General features: G+C 41.7%; 1 protein-coding gene across 1 annotated transcript in view; it reads left to right on the forward strand.

Moving 5' to 3' along the window:
- atad2b (ATPase family AAA domain containing 2B) overlaps window positions 1-15641 on the forward strand; it is a 71272-nt gene that overhangs the window by 1292 nt on the left and 54339 nt on the right. The window contains exons 2-19 of the mRNA XM_087851830.1: window positions 658-824; window positions 1717-1748; window positions 1853-2000; window positions 2321-2420; window positions 2526-2655; window positions 2838-2987; window positions 3112-3187; window positions 3350-3451; window positions 3540-3651; window positions 4674-4789; window positions 5122-5296; window positions 5490-5578; window positions 6371-6530; window positions 7491-7581; window positions 7808-8119; window positions 8785-8941; window positions 10207-10393; window positions 10573-10758. Coding sequence (XP_087707956.1) covers window positions 658-824; window positions 1717-1748; window positions 1853-2000; window positions 2321-2420; window positions 2526-2655; window positions 2838-2987; window positions 3112-3187; window positions 3350-3451; window positions 3540-3651; window positions 4674-4789; window positions 5122-5296; window positions 5490-5578; window positions 6371-6530; window positions 7491-7581; window positions 7808-8119; window positions 8785-8941; window positions 10207-10393; window positions 10573-10758 — 2490 coding nt within the window. The remainder of the gene's footprint in view (window positions 1-657; window positions 825-1716; window positions 1749-1852; window positions 2001-2320; window positions 2421-2525; window positions 2656-2837; window positions 2988-3111; window positions 3188-3349; window positions 3452-3539; window positions 3652-4673; window positions 4790-5121; window positions 5297-5489; window positions 5579-6370; window positions 6531-7490; window positions 7582-7807; window positions 8120-8784; window positions 8942-10206; window positions 10394-10572; window positions 10759-15641) is intronic.

Consider the following 15641-nt stretch of genomic DNA (forward strand, 5'->3'; position numbering starts at 1 on the left):
TCAGTGTAGTGTTGTACTCCATGCAACCAGCCATTTTACTCTGTTAGCTACTTGTTGACCTTGTCAGAACTTGTCAGAACCGACTGTCCTGCTGTGACAGTGTTTGCAGAGTGATTCACATGTGGAAATGATTTCACGGTGCACCTCTTGGGCTGCCTCCATGCATTTCTTCACTCCTGGTACATCCTGCATTTTACAGTCTGTCTGCATCCATCTATCCACCCAGTCAGACAAACCCCTCTGTCAGCACTGCAGACAGTTGCCTATGACAACAGTGAGATATGCTCACATATCAGCGAGGAAGTTAGGCTGTGAAGGGCATGAGCATCAAGGGCATATGTCTGGTTGGTGCTGTGCTGAGATTCACAGGGTACATTGAGGAAGTGGGTTCAGGGCGTCTTGTTTCATGACAGTCCTCTATTCTGGATTTGACGCTCTCCGATCTTGTTCTCTTGTGTCCTCGATTTTTTTTTTTCCCGCCCCATGAAATATATTTTTACTTAATATTCAAAGAGACTTTGTATGCAGATATTTGTGAAACATTCTCTCTGTATTTGTTATCCTCTTTTTTTCCTTTCCTTGTTTTTTCTGATTGTGTGTCACAGTTTTGCCTTCACTCCCCTAAGTTCTGGTGTTATGTGTGTGTTTGTCCAACAGAAGGAACCCAGCAGTGATGCGAGCAGTCCCAGCAGTCCACGGTTTGCACCGCCTTCCAAGCGCACACGGCGGCAGACTGCTTCTGAGCCAAGCTCCAGTGATACCTCCCCGTCCCCTCAGACTAAGGGCCAGAGGGTCAGCTGGGGCATTCCTACCTACTGCACAAGGTCAGCTCTTGGCCTAGTTTTTTTACACACGTAAATTTAATTAAGCCAGAGTTGGTCAAGATGGATGTTTTGTGGCTCTGGCAGTGAAACCAGAGTTGCATTGTTACATGTCATGTTTTAGTGCTGTGTGATTAACCAAATTTGAAATTATGATCAGTTATGATCTTGGCTTCTAACAGTTATGAAGACAAGATTATCTGGATAAAACAGTTACTTCTTTTTGCATTACGTTTGCCTAATTTTTTAAAATGCAGTTTTCTTTGTTTATTTTCTTTTTAAGAGTTATTTCTTTGTATATATATATATATATATATATATATTTTTTTTTTTAATACTTTTTCCTGCTATTGTCAACCATACATTTTCTTTACCCTTCCATAAAAGCTCAGACTCACTTGCTGTTTAGTTCAGCTCTAGCTGAGATGACCAAAAGAGAGCCTGCATAGACCTGTTAAGAGGAATAAAAACTTATAAGGTTTCCATGGGTGAACTTGGGGATGGATTATTAGAAGTTGGCGTCATATTTGAGGGTCTTTCCTTTGGCCACCTAGCCCAGGGCTAGCTTGCAGGTCTCACAAGGCACACAAGTTCACTGCACCTTGAGGCTCCCCATTAAAGGCAGACTGGTAGCTGCACTCTTTACCCGCTTCACCCACTAGCTCTACCTGTTTTTTGTTTTTTTCTTCTTCATGGAAATTCAAATGTTCAAAAAATCCAGGTCACAGTTATCAACTAAAATAATTCTGATAATGATTTTTGGTTTAATCTTGTAGCCTTGTTGTGCATTGTGATCAGAAACACTTCATCCTAAGCTCCTAAGCAGTAATATGTGCGATTGCCATCTTTTGTGCAGCTGTCGGAATTATTTTCTCTTTGTTGTTCTGTTTTACAGACTGTCGTCTCGCATCATGCAAAATGGGCACGGTAAAGTATTTCCCCCAGTTTATCCCTGTTTAAATAACAATCATCTGGGGAGCATATGATTAAAAAAATACCAATTTTAATTGAATCTTCTGTCTGTGCTGCAGCCCATATGAGTCACCGGAATGAGGACAGCGGAGGGGGAGATCACTCTCATATGAATGGCCATGTGGAGCTGAAGAGGAGCTGTCGGGTGAAGAAGAGCCAATTTGAACACCTCAATCAGAGCCTGCTGTTTGACCAGCTGGTCAACAGGTAGCTTCCGGCAGTCATACTGTTGACATGTTTCTTTGCAACAGTGCTTTGAACAGAGAATGAGCTGGAAATGTGGTTAACCGGTTCATTTGAAAACACATTCATTTTGGAACATGAAAGTGGATCCTAAAAAAATATTCCTTATTAAATAGTATTTGTATGCTGTGTGTTGTAAGTTGTCACAGTGTTTATTGGTTCAGGGTTTAAGATGAAACACGAGTAGAGAGAAAAACATTTTTGAGATTCTGTACTCTGAGAAGAGAACACTTTTCAAAGTTGTTATCTTGTTTCTCATTCTGTGTTGGTTTACGTGTGTGCAGCACCGCGGAGGCTGTTCTTCAGGAGATGGACAACATCAGCAGCATCAGGCAGAATCGTGAGGTGGAGCGACTTCGCATGTGGACCGGAGAAACCGAGGAGGTGAGTGAAGCAGTGGAGCGCCACACAAACCAGGGTTTGAAAAGTACCACTGCCTGATGATGCAAGGTGAATGCAAGTGTTGGCATTAAGGCTCTTCTCTTTTAGGAAAACATGGACATGTATTCACGGGTGAAACGCAGGAAATCCATGCGCAGGAGTACTTTCAACATGCCTGCGCATCACAAAGTCATGGGCAAAACAGAGCAGGAGGAGGAAGAGGAGGAAGGAACTGAAGGTCAGTTTCCTATTAATGTTCTGCTTACGAATCAGTGAAGCAAGCAAGAGATCATGAAGTCGTTATGAAGTACCTCGTCTTAAACCGAATTAATCATAAACATTTTTGATTGTTTAGTGTACTATATAATATTTAAAAAACTCAGTATTCTCAAATTTTAAGATGATGCTTCTGGCTTTCAGAATCTCATGGTGAGGAAGAGGAGGAAGATGCAGAGGATGATGATGACGATGATGAAGGAGATGAAGCAGAGGAGGCAGGGGAGGAAAATGACAGACCGTACAATCTGCGGCAGCGTAAGACAGTGCAGAGATATGAAGCACCGCCTATTGGTAAATATATATATTTTCTGTATTATTCTTCAAGCTTCTAAATTGGTTTCAAATGTGTTTTAAACAGAAAAAAAATCACAGTAAGTGGAAATTATACCCTTATACCCTGTTTCCCTTCTTTCAGAGCCAGTGAACAGAAAACAGAGCAACCCCTCACTTTTTGACACCCACAGATCCCCAGCGAGGAGAAGCCATATAAGGTGGGCAAACTGTGAAAAGCCCAAATCTGGTGCTCAACATATTACTGTCTTTTTCACAAGTAGCTTTTCACTAGTACGAGTAATGTGCTCATGAGGGGAAAAAAAAGGAACGTCAGTGCAAAGTGATACAATTCTGACTCTTGATTTGTCACGGCTCTCCAGAGTGAAGAAACACGCCATTCACAGCAGTGACACCACCTCATCTTCTGATGAAGAACGCTTTGAGCGCAGAAAAAGCAAGAGCATGACTCGGGCCAGGAACAGGTGCTGGCTGCTGCCTTCTTTCTTCTTCCCTCGGTGTTTTTAACTACTCGGTTGTACTCACTTATTTCACTTGAATTTGTTGCGACAGGTGCTTGCCCATGAATCTGACGGCTGAAGACCTGGCTAGTGGGGTGCTGCGTGATCGAGTTAAAGTGGGTGCAAGCTTGGCTGATGTGGATCCAATGAACCTTGACCCTTCAGTGAGTGAAAATACTCCCAAGTTCCAAAACAATAATAGAACACAGCTTAGCCTGAATACTTGGGTTCATCAAAATTATTAGACAAAACTGAACGACCCACTGTTTAGTTTTGGAACTGTCAATTATTAATACATAAAAAAGAAATTTTCTGAATTAAAATGTGACCTGTTATGCTTTTCCTTATTTAAAGTGGTGGATTGTCATATTAAACATAGCCAAAATTTCCATTAAAGAGTTCAGTGTATGGACACATTTAGAATGTACTTCAGGCTGCTCTAATAGCCCTTTTCCACTTGCATCTACTGGACTAAACGTGACTCGACTCTTTTCGGTTGTTTTCCATTACAATTAAACATCACAAAATGTGTGTGCGGTCGTTACAGCCGTGTCCCGAAAGTCCTCTGACGTCATTTGTATGTAATGCGAATGGAGGGCGTTGAGATGATGGTATACCCGCTGCTCGGTGTGGGTTTTTGTCAGACTTGGGGACCACAGTGTTGTTTTCCTTTAGGCATTTCCCTCAATAATGGGGCTTTAGATTTTTGTGAAGGAGATGCTCTCATGACTCATCGAGTGATGCCACTGACTAACCAATCAGTAGAATGCAGGCTGTTGACGTCTCATTTTTGGATTGCCTCAGATTGCTTGGAAACCTGGCTGAGTAGGTACTAAAATACCTACCTGGATACTATCACCTAATGGAAAACCCTAAAAACCGAGTCGAGCCATTCCCAGTTGATCCGAGTAAATACTAGTGGAAAAGGTCTATAAATGTCCCATACAATTTTCTTTTTCTACTCTTGGGTCTGTATGATGTCAGGGAGGAGGGATATCCTTCATTTGTTCAGCTCCATCTCTGAGCACAGAAACTCCACCATGTGATTTTCAAATCTTTTGTTTGCAAGAAAGAGCCCACTAGAAGAAAGGTGGCTTAAAATCAGGAAGAGAGGTACAGCGCTTGCTTCCGACATTGGATAAACTGACTTAAAATATGTCTGCGGTTGTGTTTGTCTTCTCCCTAGGTAAGATTTGACAATGTGGGTGGTCTTAGTAATCACATACAGTCACTAAAGGAAATGGTGGTATTCCCTCTGCTGTATCCTGAGATCTTTGAGAAGTTCAAGATTCAGCCTCCCAGGTGAGAACGTACTGGAAGAATGTAAGGTTATTCAGGTCCAATTTATGCTGTGTTTTCTCGGGGAAAAAATGGGATCATTACTGTAATGATGACATTATATTCATGCCTTTTGTGCACGATAAAAGAAGTGTAAGCACTATTTGTAGTTGGTTAAGGGAGCATAAAATTGAGTTATCCCAACAATTTACAGCTTGAAGTACTATTAACATCAAATATTGATCAACCACAGGGTGAAAATTTCCGTTATGTAGTCATTTTAGAGATGAATCTAAAGTGGTGAGCTTTAATTATCACATAAACTAAGGTCCTATTCTCTCCTTGTTCTTTTTTAGAGGGTGTTTGTTCTATGGCCCACCAGGCACAGGAAAGACCCTGGTTGCACGAGCTCTTGCCAATGAGTGCAGTCATGGTGACAGGAAGGTTTCCTTCTTCATGAGGAAAGGAGCCGACTGCCTCAGCAAGTGGGTTGGTGAATCAGAACGGCAGCTACGCCTGCTCTTTGACCAGGTAAACCACTGCAACAGCACTCTGATGAGGTGGAAGACATTTTTTGGCCAATAATCCATGTAAACAATTGTTTCTGATGGCATGTTTTCAGTTCTTCTAGTGCTTTGTACTTAAACACAGGTAAAGCTAAGGAGTGTAATCATATATTGAGTTAAGTAAGCTTGACTTTGGTCCTGTGTGTGCTTTTGACCAGGCTTACCTTATGAGGCCATCCATAATTTTTTTCGATGAGATTGATGGTTTGGCTCCTGTTCGCTCCAGCAAGCAAGACCAGATACACAGGTAAGGCCAATGTGATTGTGACTGTCATTTTCAAAGATGCACAGCTGCTTCATGTAAATGTAAAATGCCTAACCTATACAACACTGCTGCACATTAGCAGCAGTGGCATGTCTCTGCATGTGCAGTTCCAAACTGCTGTCTTTTTAACTACCAATAGGTGGCGCAGTTTCGCTAAAACTGCTGGCATTGTAGCTCCGATTGTAAATTAAATTTACTGGATATCTATTTTCCTGCTTGTCGTCAACACAATTTGAGTTTCATTTGAGCCTCGGTCACAGTAGTAGTGGAAATCAGGAGCCCTTCACTTCTGATTTAAACCACTGAATCTGAACTGTGCGTGGGTTAAGAGGCCTTTTACGTAAACACAGTTTGAAGTTGAGCTTTGCTTAAACAATTGCCTGCTAGAAAATTAAATATTTGTAACTGTGAAGAGTGCCATTTAAACCACAGTTTATTCCAAAACGTGAAGAGTGTGTATGCTCTCTTTTTTCATCCATGCTGCCACGCTTTAGTCAACAGAGCACAAGCACAGTTGCTCTTTGCACCACACTATTTTATTCCGTATGGCTGTTTAATGGACCAAATCTTTGTACCATTTGCAAAAATAAAGCCTTGTTAATTTAGGTTGTACTAACTCATGACCCGTATCAGTATTGATTCAAACAGTATTTGGCTCTTGCATGAAGGTTTGTGTTTGCGTATAATGTTTTAGAGCCATGCATGTACAAAATTGAATTTGTTGTTCTATAACTGTCTGGCAGCTTTTGTAATTGCCTCCTTTTCTCTGTGCAGTTCTATTGTATCAACTTTGCTGGCCTTGATGGACGGCTTGGACAGTCGAGGGGAGATAGTGGTCATTGGTGCTACAAACAGACTTGACTCTATCGACCCGGCACTCAGGAGGCCTGGACGCTTTGACCGGGAGTTTCTGTTCAGCCTGCCCGATAAGAAGGTAAGAAACATCAATACTGTATACAGTGGAAGTGTGCGCACAGTTGTTTCTATGACACCCAGCTGGAGATCGAAAATAATGCAAACACAATTAGTCTCTTACTCATAAGTCCTGTGACAAAATTAGTACACACAGCCCGCTGGCTATTAAAAATCTCCTTTTTTTTTTCTCTTCATCCTCAGTGTTTGATGTTTTGAGTTAAGCATGTGGCAAAGCAGATGCTCATTAGCTTTCTAGAAAATTAAAATTCAGTCTTAGAAGTTTAATTTTTTTCCCATACGTAATTGCTTTATTTAGCTCTTAGAAGAAGCGTAAAACAATGTTGCGTGTGAGTAAAAGTGACAGTGAATCAGATGACCAGAACAGTGCAGGTGACTCCTCCCCATCGAGTCTGTGTAATGGGTCGCCTTGCATCGTTTGTCCACACAGTAGGATCACTGGTAATCAAAGGCTAATCTGCAAGCCAGTGGTGGGTTCTCACTAAGCTCTGAATGATTAGAGGATGGGAAAAAAACACTCTCTCTTATGCAAAAGCGAGTCTTTTTACATGTTTTAGTTCTGTTCCGGTGTTGCCTAAGCTAGACGGCTTCATGAAATCCATCTCAATGATGCCAGTTGAATAGAAAGGTAGATATGATGAAACACGATGAAAACTCTTGCACTTTATTCACGATAAAAACCACTTTGTTCTCATTGCCCGATCATCAAAGCGGAGTCCTGTGGAGATGTTGCAGTGAATTGTAGGGTGTAGCTTTGGCAAACGTTTCAGCTGAACTCATTCACACACTTGGCTCTGTTTTGATCTTTCTCATTATGTTGTCAGTTCTAGATAGGGTGAAGGGTGCTTACATTTAATAGGTGTATTTATGGTGTGTTTTTCTGGGTTTCTTACCTCATGTTTTTGCTCCTTGTGTTTTATTTATCTGGGTTTTTTTCCCCTATTCACTACTCTCTCTTCAGGCCAGAAAGCACATTTTGGAGATCCACACACGGGACTGGAATCCCAAATTGTCTGAGCCATTTTTAGATGAACTTGCAGAAAAATGTGTCGGTAAGAGTGATGTTTAAGTATAAAACATTATGTCAATTTTGAAAGTGACTGCAGTGTGTAGCTTTACTTTAAAGCTCCAGGTGTTCGGGTAGAACAATAAAAGACATTTAAAAATTTTCACCATGAAGTGGCAGCAGCTCACGGTGGCTGTGCCAAAAGAGCCAGTATAAAACCCTAATTAGGAAAACAAATGATTCACTAAGCTTTGTTGTTCTCGCTCTTACAGGCTACTGCGGTGCTGACATCAAAGCACTTTGCACAGAGGCGGCCTTGATGGCGTTGCGCCGCCGCTATCCCCAGATCTATGGCAGCAGCGTCAAACTGAAGCTGGACGTCGCCTCTATCGTCCTGGGGCCCGGCGACTTCAGCAAAGCAATGAGGACAATTGTCCCAGCCTCCCAGAGGGCTTTGGCTCCCCCAGGCCGAGCCTTGTCCCCAACCCTCAGGCCCCTGCTGGCCACTTCTTTCTCCTTGGTGCTGAAAGCTCTGCTCCGAGTCTTCCCCCATGCTCAGTGTACTGACAGGGACAACACACACGGTAGGCGTCTGGAACCCAGGCACCTGTGGTTTCAATTCTATCATGTGTTTTCCTTTTGTTGCTGCTGTTTTTCCACTGTCACTCTTGCTCTTATCTCTCTTGCCACCTGTCTCTCTTGTTAGTTTGTTTTTCCTGTTGGTACTTTGTAGTATTTGATTATCTCTCTCGTTCCCCAACCTTATTACCAAAGTGCTTTGTATCGCCCTCACACAGTGAACATAGAGTCTGTAGTGAAACATGTCCCCTGTGTATGCAGAAGTGATGGCACAGAGATTGGATAACTAGTCATCCTGTGAGCACTTCAATAACCCAACTCCCACTCCAGTCAACAGAAGACTGTTTACAGCAGATTAGGCTCGATGCAGTACTCGACCAGTTGGAGATTGCTTGCAGGAATCATACTTCTAAAAGCCATTAATGACATGAAAATCCCATAGCTGTGCATGATATCAAATGGCCTAAACATCTCTACCTAATAAGCAGATTTGCTTTTTTAAAAATTTAATTTTCTTGTTGAATTTGCTTCATTAACATCAGCAGCAGTGCTACTTTCAGGATTAAACTTTTCAGAAACAATTTTTTATGTACCCGTTTGCCATCCGTACACTGATTAAAGCCAGGAAAAGTGAGTAGCCACATGTGTACATGATCGATGTTCCTCACAGTGCTAGGCGGTGACAATCATCTGCTAGAAGAGGACCTGTATAGCGACGATGACAATGAGGAAGGCTCTGCTTCCATTTATGAAGTCCAGCCTGCTGCATCCCCAAAGAGTCAGCTCACCTCTTCTGCAATGCACAGACCCTTCCTCCATTTCTCCTCGTGAGTTCACCAAAGATGGCTTTTATGTGCTTTTTTGTGCAAAGGCGCTTACGTTTCATAACCAACAGATGGAATGAATGTTGTGTCAGAAAAAAAACATCTTTTAAGACCTATTCAGATAAAGAAACGTCATTTTCAAACGCTGAAGTTACAATAACTTTGTACAAACAGGTGCTATCGGTTCAATTTTCGCCATTTAATTCGTGCTACAATAGCTCCAGTGAGCCTTGAAATACTGCTATCTCCTTAGATGAAGGCAACCTCCGAGGCAACAAATATACAGTTGCTCCACTGGGAGTATTTATTAACAATCCTCAGCTGTAGAGTCAAAGGGGCTAGATCATAGGAGAGGATGAAAGAGGAAACAGAAGGTGATAAGACGACTCACAAACCAGAATTGCTATTGCACCTTCTATTCAGAAATGTAGACGGGCAAAGGAAGTAAACCGATCAAGTACTTGGCCTTTGACTTTCCGTTAACTTGAACAATTTGATAAACAACATTAAGCACTTATCAAGCTTCTTGCTTTCAAGCTGTATGAAATTTGCTCGCACTGTGTGTTAGATGCACATAGGAAAAGCCCCCGAAGGCATGTCTAGATTTGTAGATTAATGGCACCTACTGGATTGAATGCAGGCAAAGCCATGCTTAAGTGGCTTATTGGCGTTGTTATCAAACAGCTGTGCTGCAGTAGGACAGATTTTGTCAGAACTCTGTTTCAAAAACGTGTCCTCGAGGTTGAGTACAGATAACAATTACTGCAGAAGTAGAACTCGTGTAACTCTGAGATAAGGGAGGAGTCCCAGTCATTTTTGCCTTCAAAAAAGCCATCAAGTAAAATGCAGAGTAGGATTACTAAGATTGTGCTCCTACACAAACCTTGAAAACAACAATAAGCTGCTGCGAGCGGGCATGTTGCCTTGTGCGTGCACATGTGCACACGTAATGTGTTCACAGCTGGATGTTTGCTAAACCGTACTGAATTCCTGTTGTTTTTCCTCTGACCACTCTTCTTCACGTGTGGCTTATTTTTCTGCATCACTTGTGTGTGGGATTGCTTTTACACCAAATGCCAAAGATTCATTTCATTTAAAAGCAACTCTTACAGACTCGGACTAAGCTGTAGCTTTTACAGTGAGTGCACCAAAGTAAAAAGAGAACAATAGGGCTTCTGCTGTGGCTTTTTAAATGACTGGAGGACTGTTGTACTGCACTCATATAGTGATAGATGATACACTAACTGTGAACTCCCATCTGCCTCTAGCTCTGCCCTCCAACAGCCCACAGCATACAGGCCTCGTCTGCTCCTGGCAGGGGCCCCGGGCTCAGGACAGAGCTCCCACTTGGCCCCTGCCTTGCTGCACCACCTGGACAAGCTACCAGTACACCGCCTGGACTTGCCCACTCTCTACTCCGTCAGCGCCAAGACGCCAGAGGAGTCCTGTGCTCAGGTAAAGCGCGAACGCATACCGATGCACTGAGAAGGTGCAGACATGTATTTATTTAACTGAAGATGTTTTACTGTGAGAACAAAATTTGGAGACAGTAGGCAATCTGCTGGCTTCTACAATCTTTATTTCCATTTCTTCAGTTTTAGAAAACATTGTTTGCTTGACCACTTTCCCTGTAGGTATTCCGCGAGGCCCGCCGGAGCGTGCCCAGTGTAGTATACATGCCACATATCTCAGAGTGGTGGGACACAGTAAGTGATACTGTGAAGAGCACCTTCCTCACCCTGCTGCAGGATGTGCCCTCTTTCAGCCCTGTCCTTGTCCTCGCCACAGCTGAAACTCACTACTCAAAGCTGTCAGATGAGGTAGGAACGCACAGACGAACACCTGAGCTGACATTTTGAGATTTTCCTGAAGGCTTGCAACCTTTTTTTTCTTTCATTATGTGAAAGAGAAGATTGTTAACCCAGTGTCCTTTTTATGTGGTGTTGGGGGTTAAAGCATGATTTGAAGTTTTTTTTTTTCCTGTGCTAAGCTGTAATGCTAGTGCAAACAGTGCGTCACAGTAAATGTCATCTGCTCCCACAGTTTTTATCTACTTTGGCTTTGTCACCCGCTGACCGCCACACCTCACCCAACCCTTCAGAGCAGTCAGCTGAGGGGAAACACTGAAACCCTAATCATCAGTCATAATCACTATCGTAACAATCCCCCTCCCCACGGTAACCCAGTCTCCCCACCTCCTCATCAGGCTTGACTTTTTTGGGTTACCTTGTTCAACCAGAGATATGAAAAATAAAAAGCAAAAGAAAATAAACATTGTTGATAAAATTAAGGCAACAGAGACTGCAAAGAATGAAAGACTGGTTCATTTAAAATCAAATTTTTTTAAATGTCATTATTTTTTAATTTTAGAACTTCATTTATTGTGCTTGTTTATAGTGGATTTAGGTTTGTCCCATAGTGAGGGGCATGTAGGAATTTTTTTAATAAAACAAAATTAAAATAATTGCTATATATTGGATATTCTCTGTAGAAAAATGCAAAGCTGATAAGCCTATCAATTGATTCTGTTGGCTGAAGCTATGCTGGCATTTACGGTCATGCTACTTTCTCTCCTGTGTGTGTGTGTGTGTGTGTGTGTGTGTGTGTGTGTGTGTGTGTGTGTGTGTGTACCAGAGCAGTGGCAAGACTTTTGAACTGATGTTGACAGTTCAAAAGTCATTACTGTAGGCTAAGCTTTCCAACAATTAAACCACCCAAAGCCAAACATAGTTAGACATTGACCCAAACATCAAGCCGAAATATCTTTTTATTTAAAACAAAAAACGGACCGGATCTAAATCTGGCAGCACTGACAACAACGCTTGAAGTTCTGTTGCTGATGACACACACTTTGCTAACCAATGACTGATGAGGGAAAAAAAAGCAAAAAGCCAACAGGGAGTCCTTACTCCCACCCAAACATTCAAGGAAAAATGCTGCAGTTTAGAGCAGTCTGAAAAACCAAATAATCAAGCTTTGTACCCCACACTGTGCCCCAGTCTGCACTGTTTTCTGACTGTAAATGAACATTTAGACTATATGTGTGATGATTAATGGTTGTCAGACAGATGAATATTGTTGCTTAACACTTGTGGCTTTATTTACTCTGAGAAAATACTTCATAGCTTGACAGTGCTGACCACTGACATTTTCACTGCTGGAAATTAAATGAGCCCTCATTCTCAGCTGCAGCAACCTTAATGGATTGACTTTTCTTTAAGTGATGTGAAGATTGATTTCGTTGAAATATGCTACACTGGAAGTGACATTTCCACTTAGCACTTAAGATAAGCTTTAGTTTAGTTAGGTGTGTTTTAGCACACCAATTTTATTTATTTATAGAGAGAGATACATACATGACTAAATCCATGTTATGGTGTAATCAGTGACATAAATTGACTGAAAGATTATTTATGATAAGCAGGTTTCTAATCGTTTTCAGACTGCCCTGAGATGACCCTAAATGGTGGTTAAAGCCAGACAAAATGTAAGAAATCAGAAGTAACTATTTGAAGCTAATGGTATAAAAACTCAGTCATTCCTGCTGCTGCTAGAAATTCTGTTGCACTGCTTATATCTACAGCCTTTCTTTTAAATCCTGCAATGGGAACATAACGAGTACATGAGTTGGTTCCGCTGATTGGGAGTATTGTTCAGGCTATTTAAAAGCTTGTTTCATCTACTAATTAGACCTATTTGCTGGATTTGTTTGCTTTATCAATCATTTTTAGGCACGGACATGCCGCAATCTATGGCGCTTTAAGTGATTTGGCTATCTCTGAGAGTGTTGTTTCTCTCTGGCACGGAGAACACAGTGACAGCTGCTGTCTCAGCTCCAAGCCTCAGCAGGGAATGGGTAGGATCCCTCCCCAGCCAAAACTGACACTGCAGGCTTGGGTCCAACTACATAATTTCCCTCCCTCCCTTAACAGTCGTTCAGCCTGCTAAGATTGACTCCCTTTTCTATAAAAGTAGAAGGAAAATTTGCTCCAGGTTCAACAGGAAGAGTGTGGAGGGATGGTGGCATCTTTGTTATCACCTTTTGCTGTGTCTTTGATGCATTGCTATACTGTTCAAGTGCACAATAACTGCATCAACAGCCTGTAGAGTGTGAATTCTATCCACTGCTGATTGACCATAAAAGCATGATTAATAATGCATTGGTAATCTGGTTGCAGTGCCAAGGAGCAATAAATACAGTGTAGTAACACTTATGTCCTGTGAGATGGATGATGAGGCGTAGTGATGTTTGTGCAGTGCGTCCTTCAGCCAGACTTGAGTTGCAGCTGTTTTGCTGTTCACACTTGAGGTTGGGCTTTAAAGGCCAGTGTTGGGTGATACGCCGCAATAGCACAGTTACTGATAAGTCATTGAAAGTGAACAGCAAATCTCGCCTGCTGCTTCACATTTGCACAACTGATGCATCACCTTGGAAAGAGGGTTTCAGATATCTGACACTGGCCTCTTCAATGGTTTCTAAATGCACACTGGCTCTTTTGTGTCATGCACTATTTATGTCTCCAAAAGCAAAATCATCACTGACCATTGTTCCTCAGTTCATGCTAAATCTTCACTTATCAAAGCACGACAGAGTGTGCACTGGCAGAATGAATTGTCACTTCCTATTTATCTATTTTCTTCTGCTTTTCTGGGCCTGGGTCACAGTGGCAGCAGGCTAAATAAAGTAAGCCAGCAGAACCTCTCTCTCATCCATATCGTCCAACCCTTTTTGGTGATGGCTAAAATGTAATCCCTTTGGCATGTCCTTCTAGTTATTTGTGCCGCTGCCTCTACTGACTCGTTTCAGAGCAAAGGAGCCTCGATTCCTTTCGGAGCTCCTTCAGGATGTGTGAGCTCCTCGCTCTCTTGCTCTTTCAGTAACTACAGAAAACTCATACCAAGCTTGAGAGAGAGAGTTCATATGTGAGATTCAGAATGCAGTCCAGTGAATGAAAAGCTCCTGCTGATGCGACACATTCACGGTCCATGTTATCACCATCTGAGCTTCAGTGTTCCAGTTATCCATTACTCTTGCAGATTTCTCACTTTTATTCCCTAGATGCCGTGTAGTAGGTAGGGACTTGGGAATTTGATTCAGGCTAGCCAGCATGAATGTGATTTTACTAAATAAAGCCTTTAAAGCATTGGAGATGGAGATAAGTGGCTCTATAAGCATGAAGTGAAAGAACGGTGATAATGGAAACCTACGTGTCTCTTGTACACATACACAAACTTTTCATGTGATTCAGTTTATAGGTTTGCAAACATTGATTTCCAGCTACAAACTTTGAAAGTTGTTGTGTAAACCAGCTTAACAACCCTAATCTGAGTCTATAAAGAATAGGTGTCCACTTTTATTTTACAGTCTCTCTAGCCAGTAGGCATTCCCTTTATACTTTCCACCCTCCCTTCCTTTTTAAACATTCATCTGTCTACACATTACTGCTCTCTCTCCTGGTGTTAATACACCTGCAGCCTTTATCATAATAAAAATACTGTGAATCATTACCTGCTGTGTGCTACCTGCACGATCTCTTTCTGGCTCTCCTACTGTTTTTACTCAGTTTCTCCCTTTTTTAACCTCTTCTGAGGGGAGAGCAAGCAATTCAGAGAGTGTGTGAAAGAAAGACACCAGATAGCGGTGCAGAGCGAGCAAACATGCCACAGCTAAGGGTGAGGATCGATGTGAATGACAAATAGCGGGGGAATTATAAAGAGTAAAGTCGGCGCTTCGTCAGCAGCGGGGTATCCTGTTGGAACTGGTGTTCAGCTCCATCACAGAACTAACTTAGGATACAGCATCCATGTAAATGTACACATTGGCAGGTCATATGATTTTCTGCGTATGACCTGCAGAGGGACTACAGATGCAAATGAGCCCAAGCTAACTCGACATTTATGTTAATATTGTCCATGGTCCCTTTTCAAATAAAATGAATTAATAATAGGAATTATAATGATGCTCTCACTTGAGGTCTTTTGACTCCAAGCGTGCATTGTATGTGATAATAAAAAGTTCTGCTTCAGGTTAAACATTTGGCTATCAGGGAATGAGGTTATCGTGCTTTTTTAAAAAAAATACTTACAGTTTAGTCAGTCCTTCTGAATTATACAGGTTGAAACATCAGAACTTACCAGGCAGACCAAATTTAGAGTCATTGAAACATTGTTATTGAATCCTGCAGGCTGAGAGGAAAAAATACAAACAACCAACCATTAAAAGAAAACGCATCAAATCAGACCATGTAACTCATCCACTACAGGGTCTCATGTTCAGCACAGTTTTTCCATTTCTGTTGTTTTCCATTAAGAAAATTGACTTCAGTTGAATTGAATTCAATCCAATATGAACAGTTTTTATCCATTAAAATCCACCGCAGTGCTATTTGTTTTTCTTTTTTTCATAACACTGCGTAGCTGTGCACATTCACTGAGGACATCTGTAATACTTCATACATGCATTATATTTAGTAGAGTTGTGGTTGAGAATTTATCAAACACCTTGACAGTTAAGATAAGATAACCTTTATTATTCCTACACATGGGAAATTTGTTGCTTTTATAATATGAGAATTTCCCCACAAGAAATCTGCCGCATGTTTAAGGCGATGCATTGTCTGCAAACCTTGGACAGTTGGCTGTTTATCAATTGGGTTCTACTAGAAATAACAAGTCCTGTTTTCTTTTTACCGCTTTGGTTTGC

The sequence above is a fragment of the Neolamprologus brichardi genome, chromosome 15 (genome assembly GCF_056152115.1).
Source record: "Neolamprologus brichardi isolate AB-2024 chromosome 15, ASM5615211v1, whole genome shotgun sequence".
Taxonomy (NCBI): Eukaryota; Metazoa; Chordata; class Actinopteri; order Cichliformes; family Cichlidae; genus Neolamprologus; species Neolamprologus brichardi.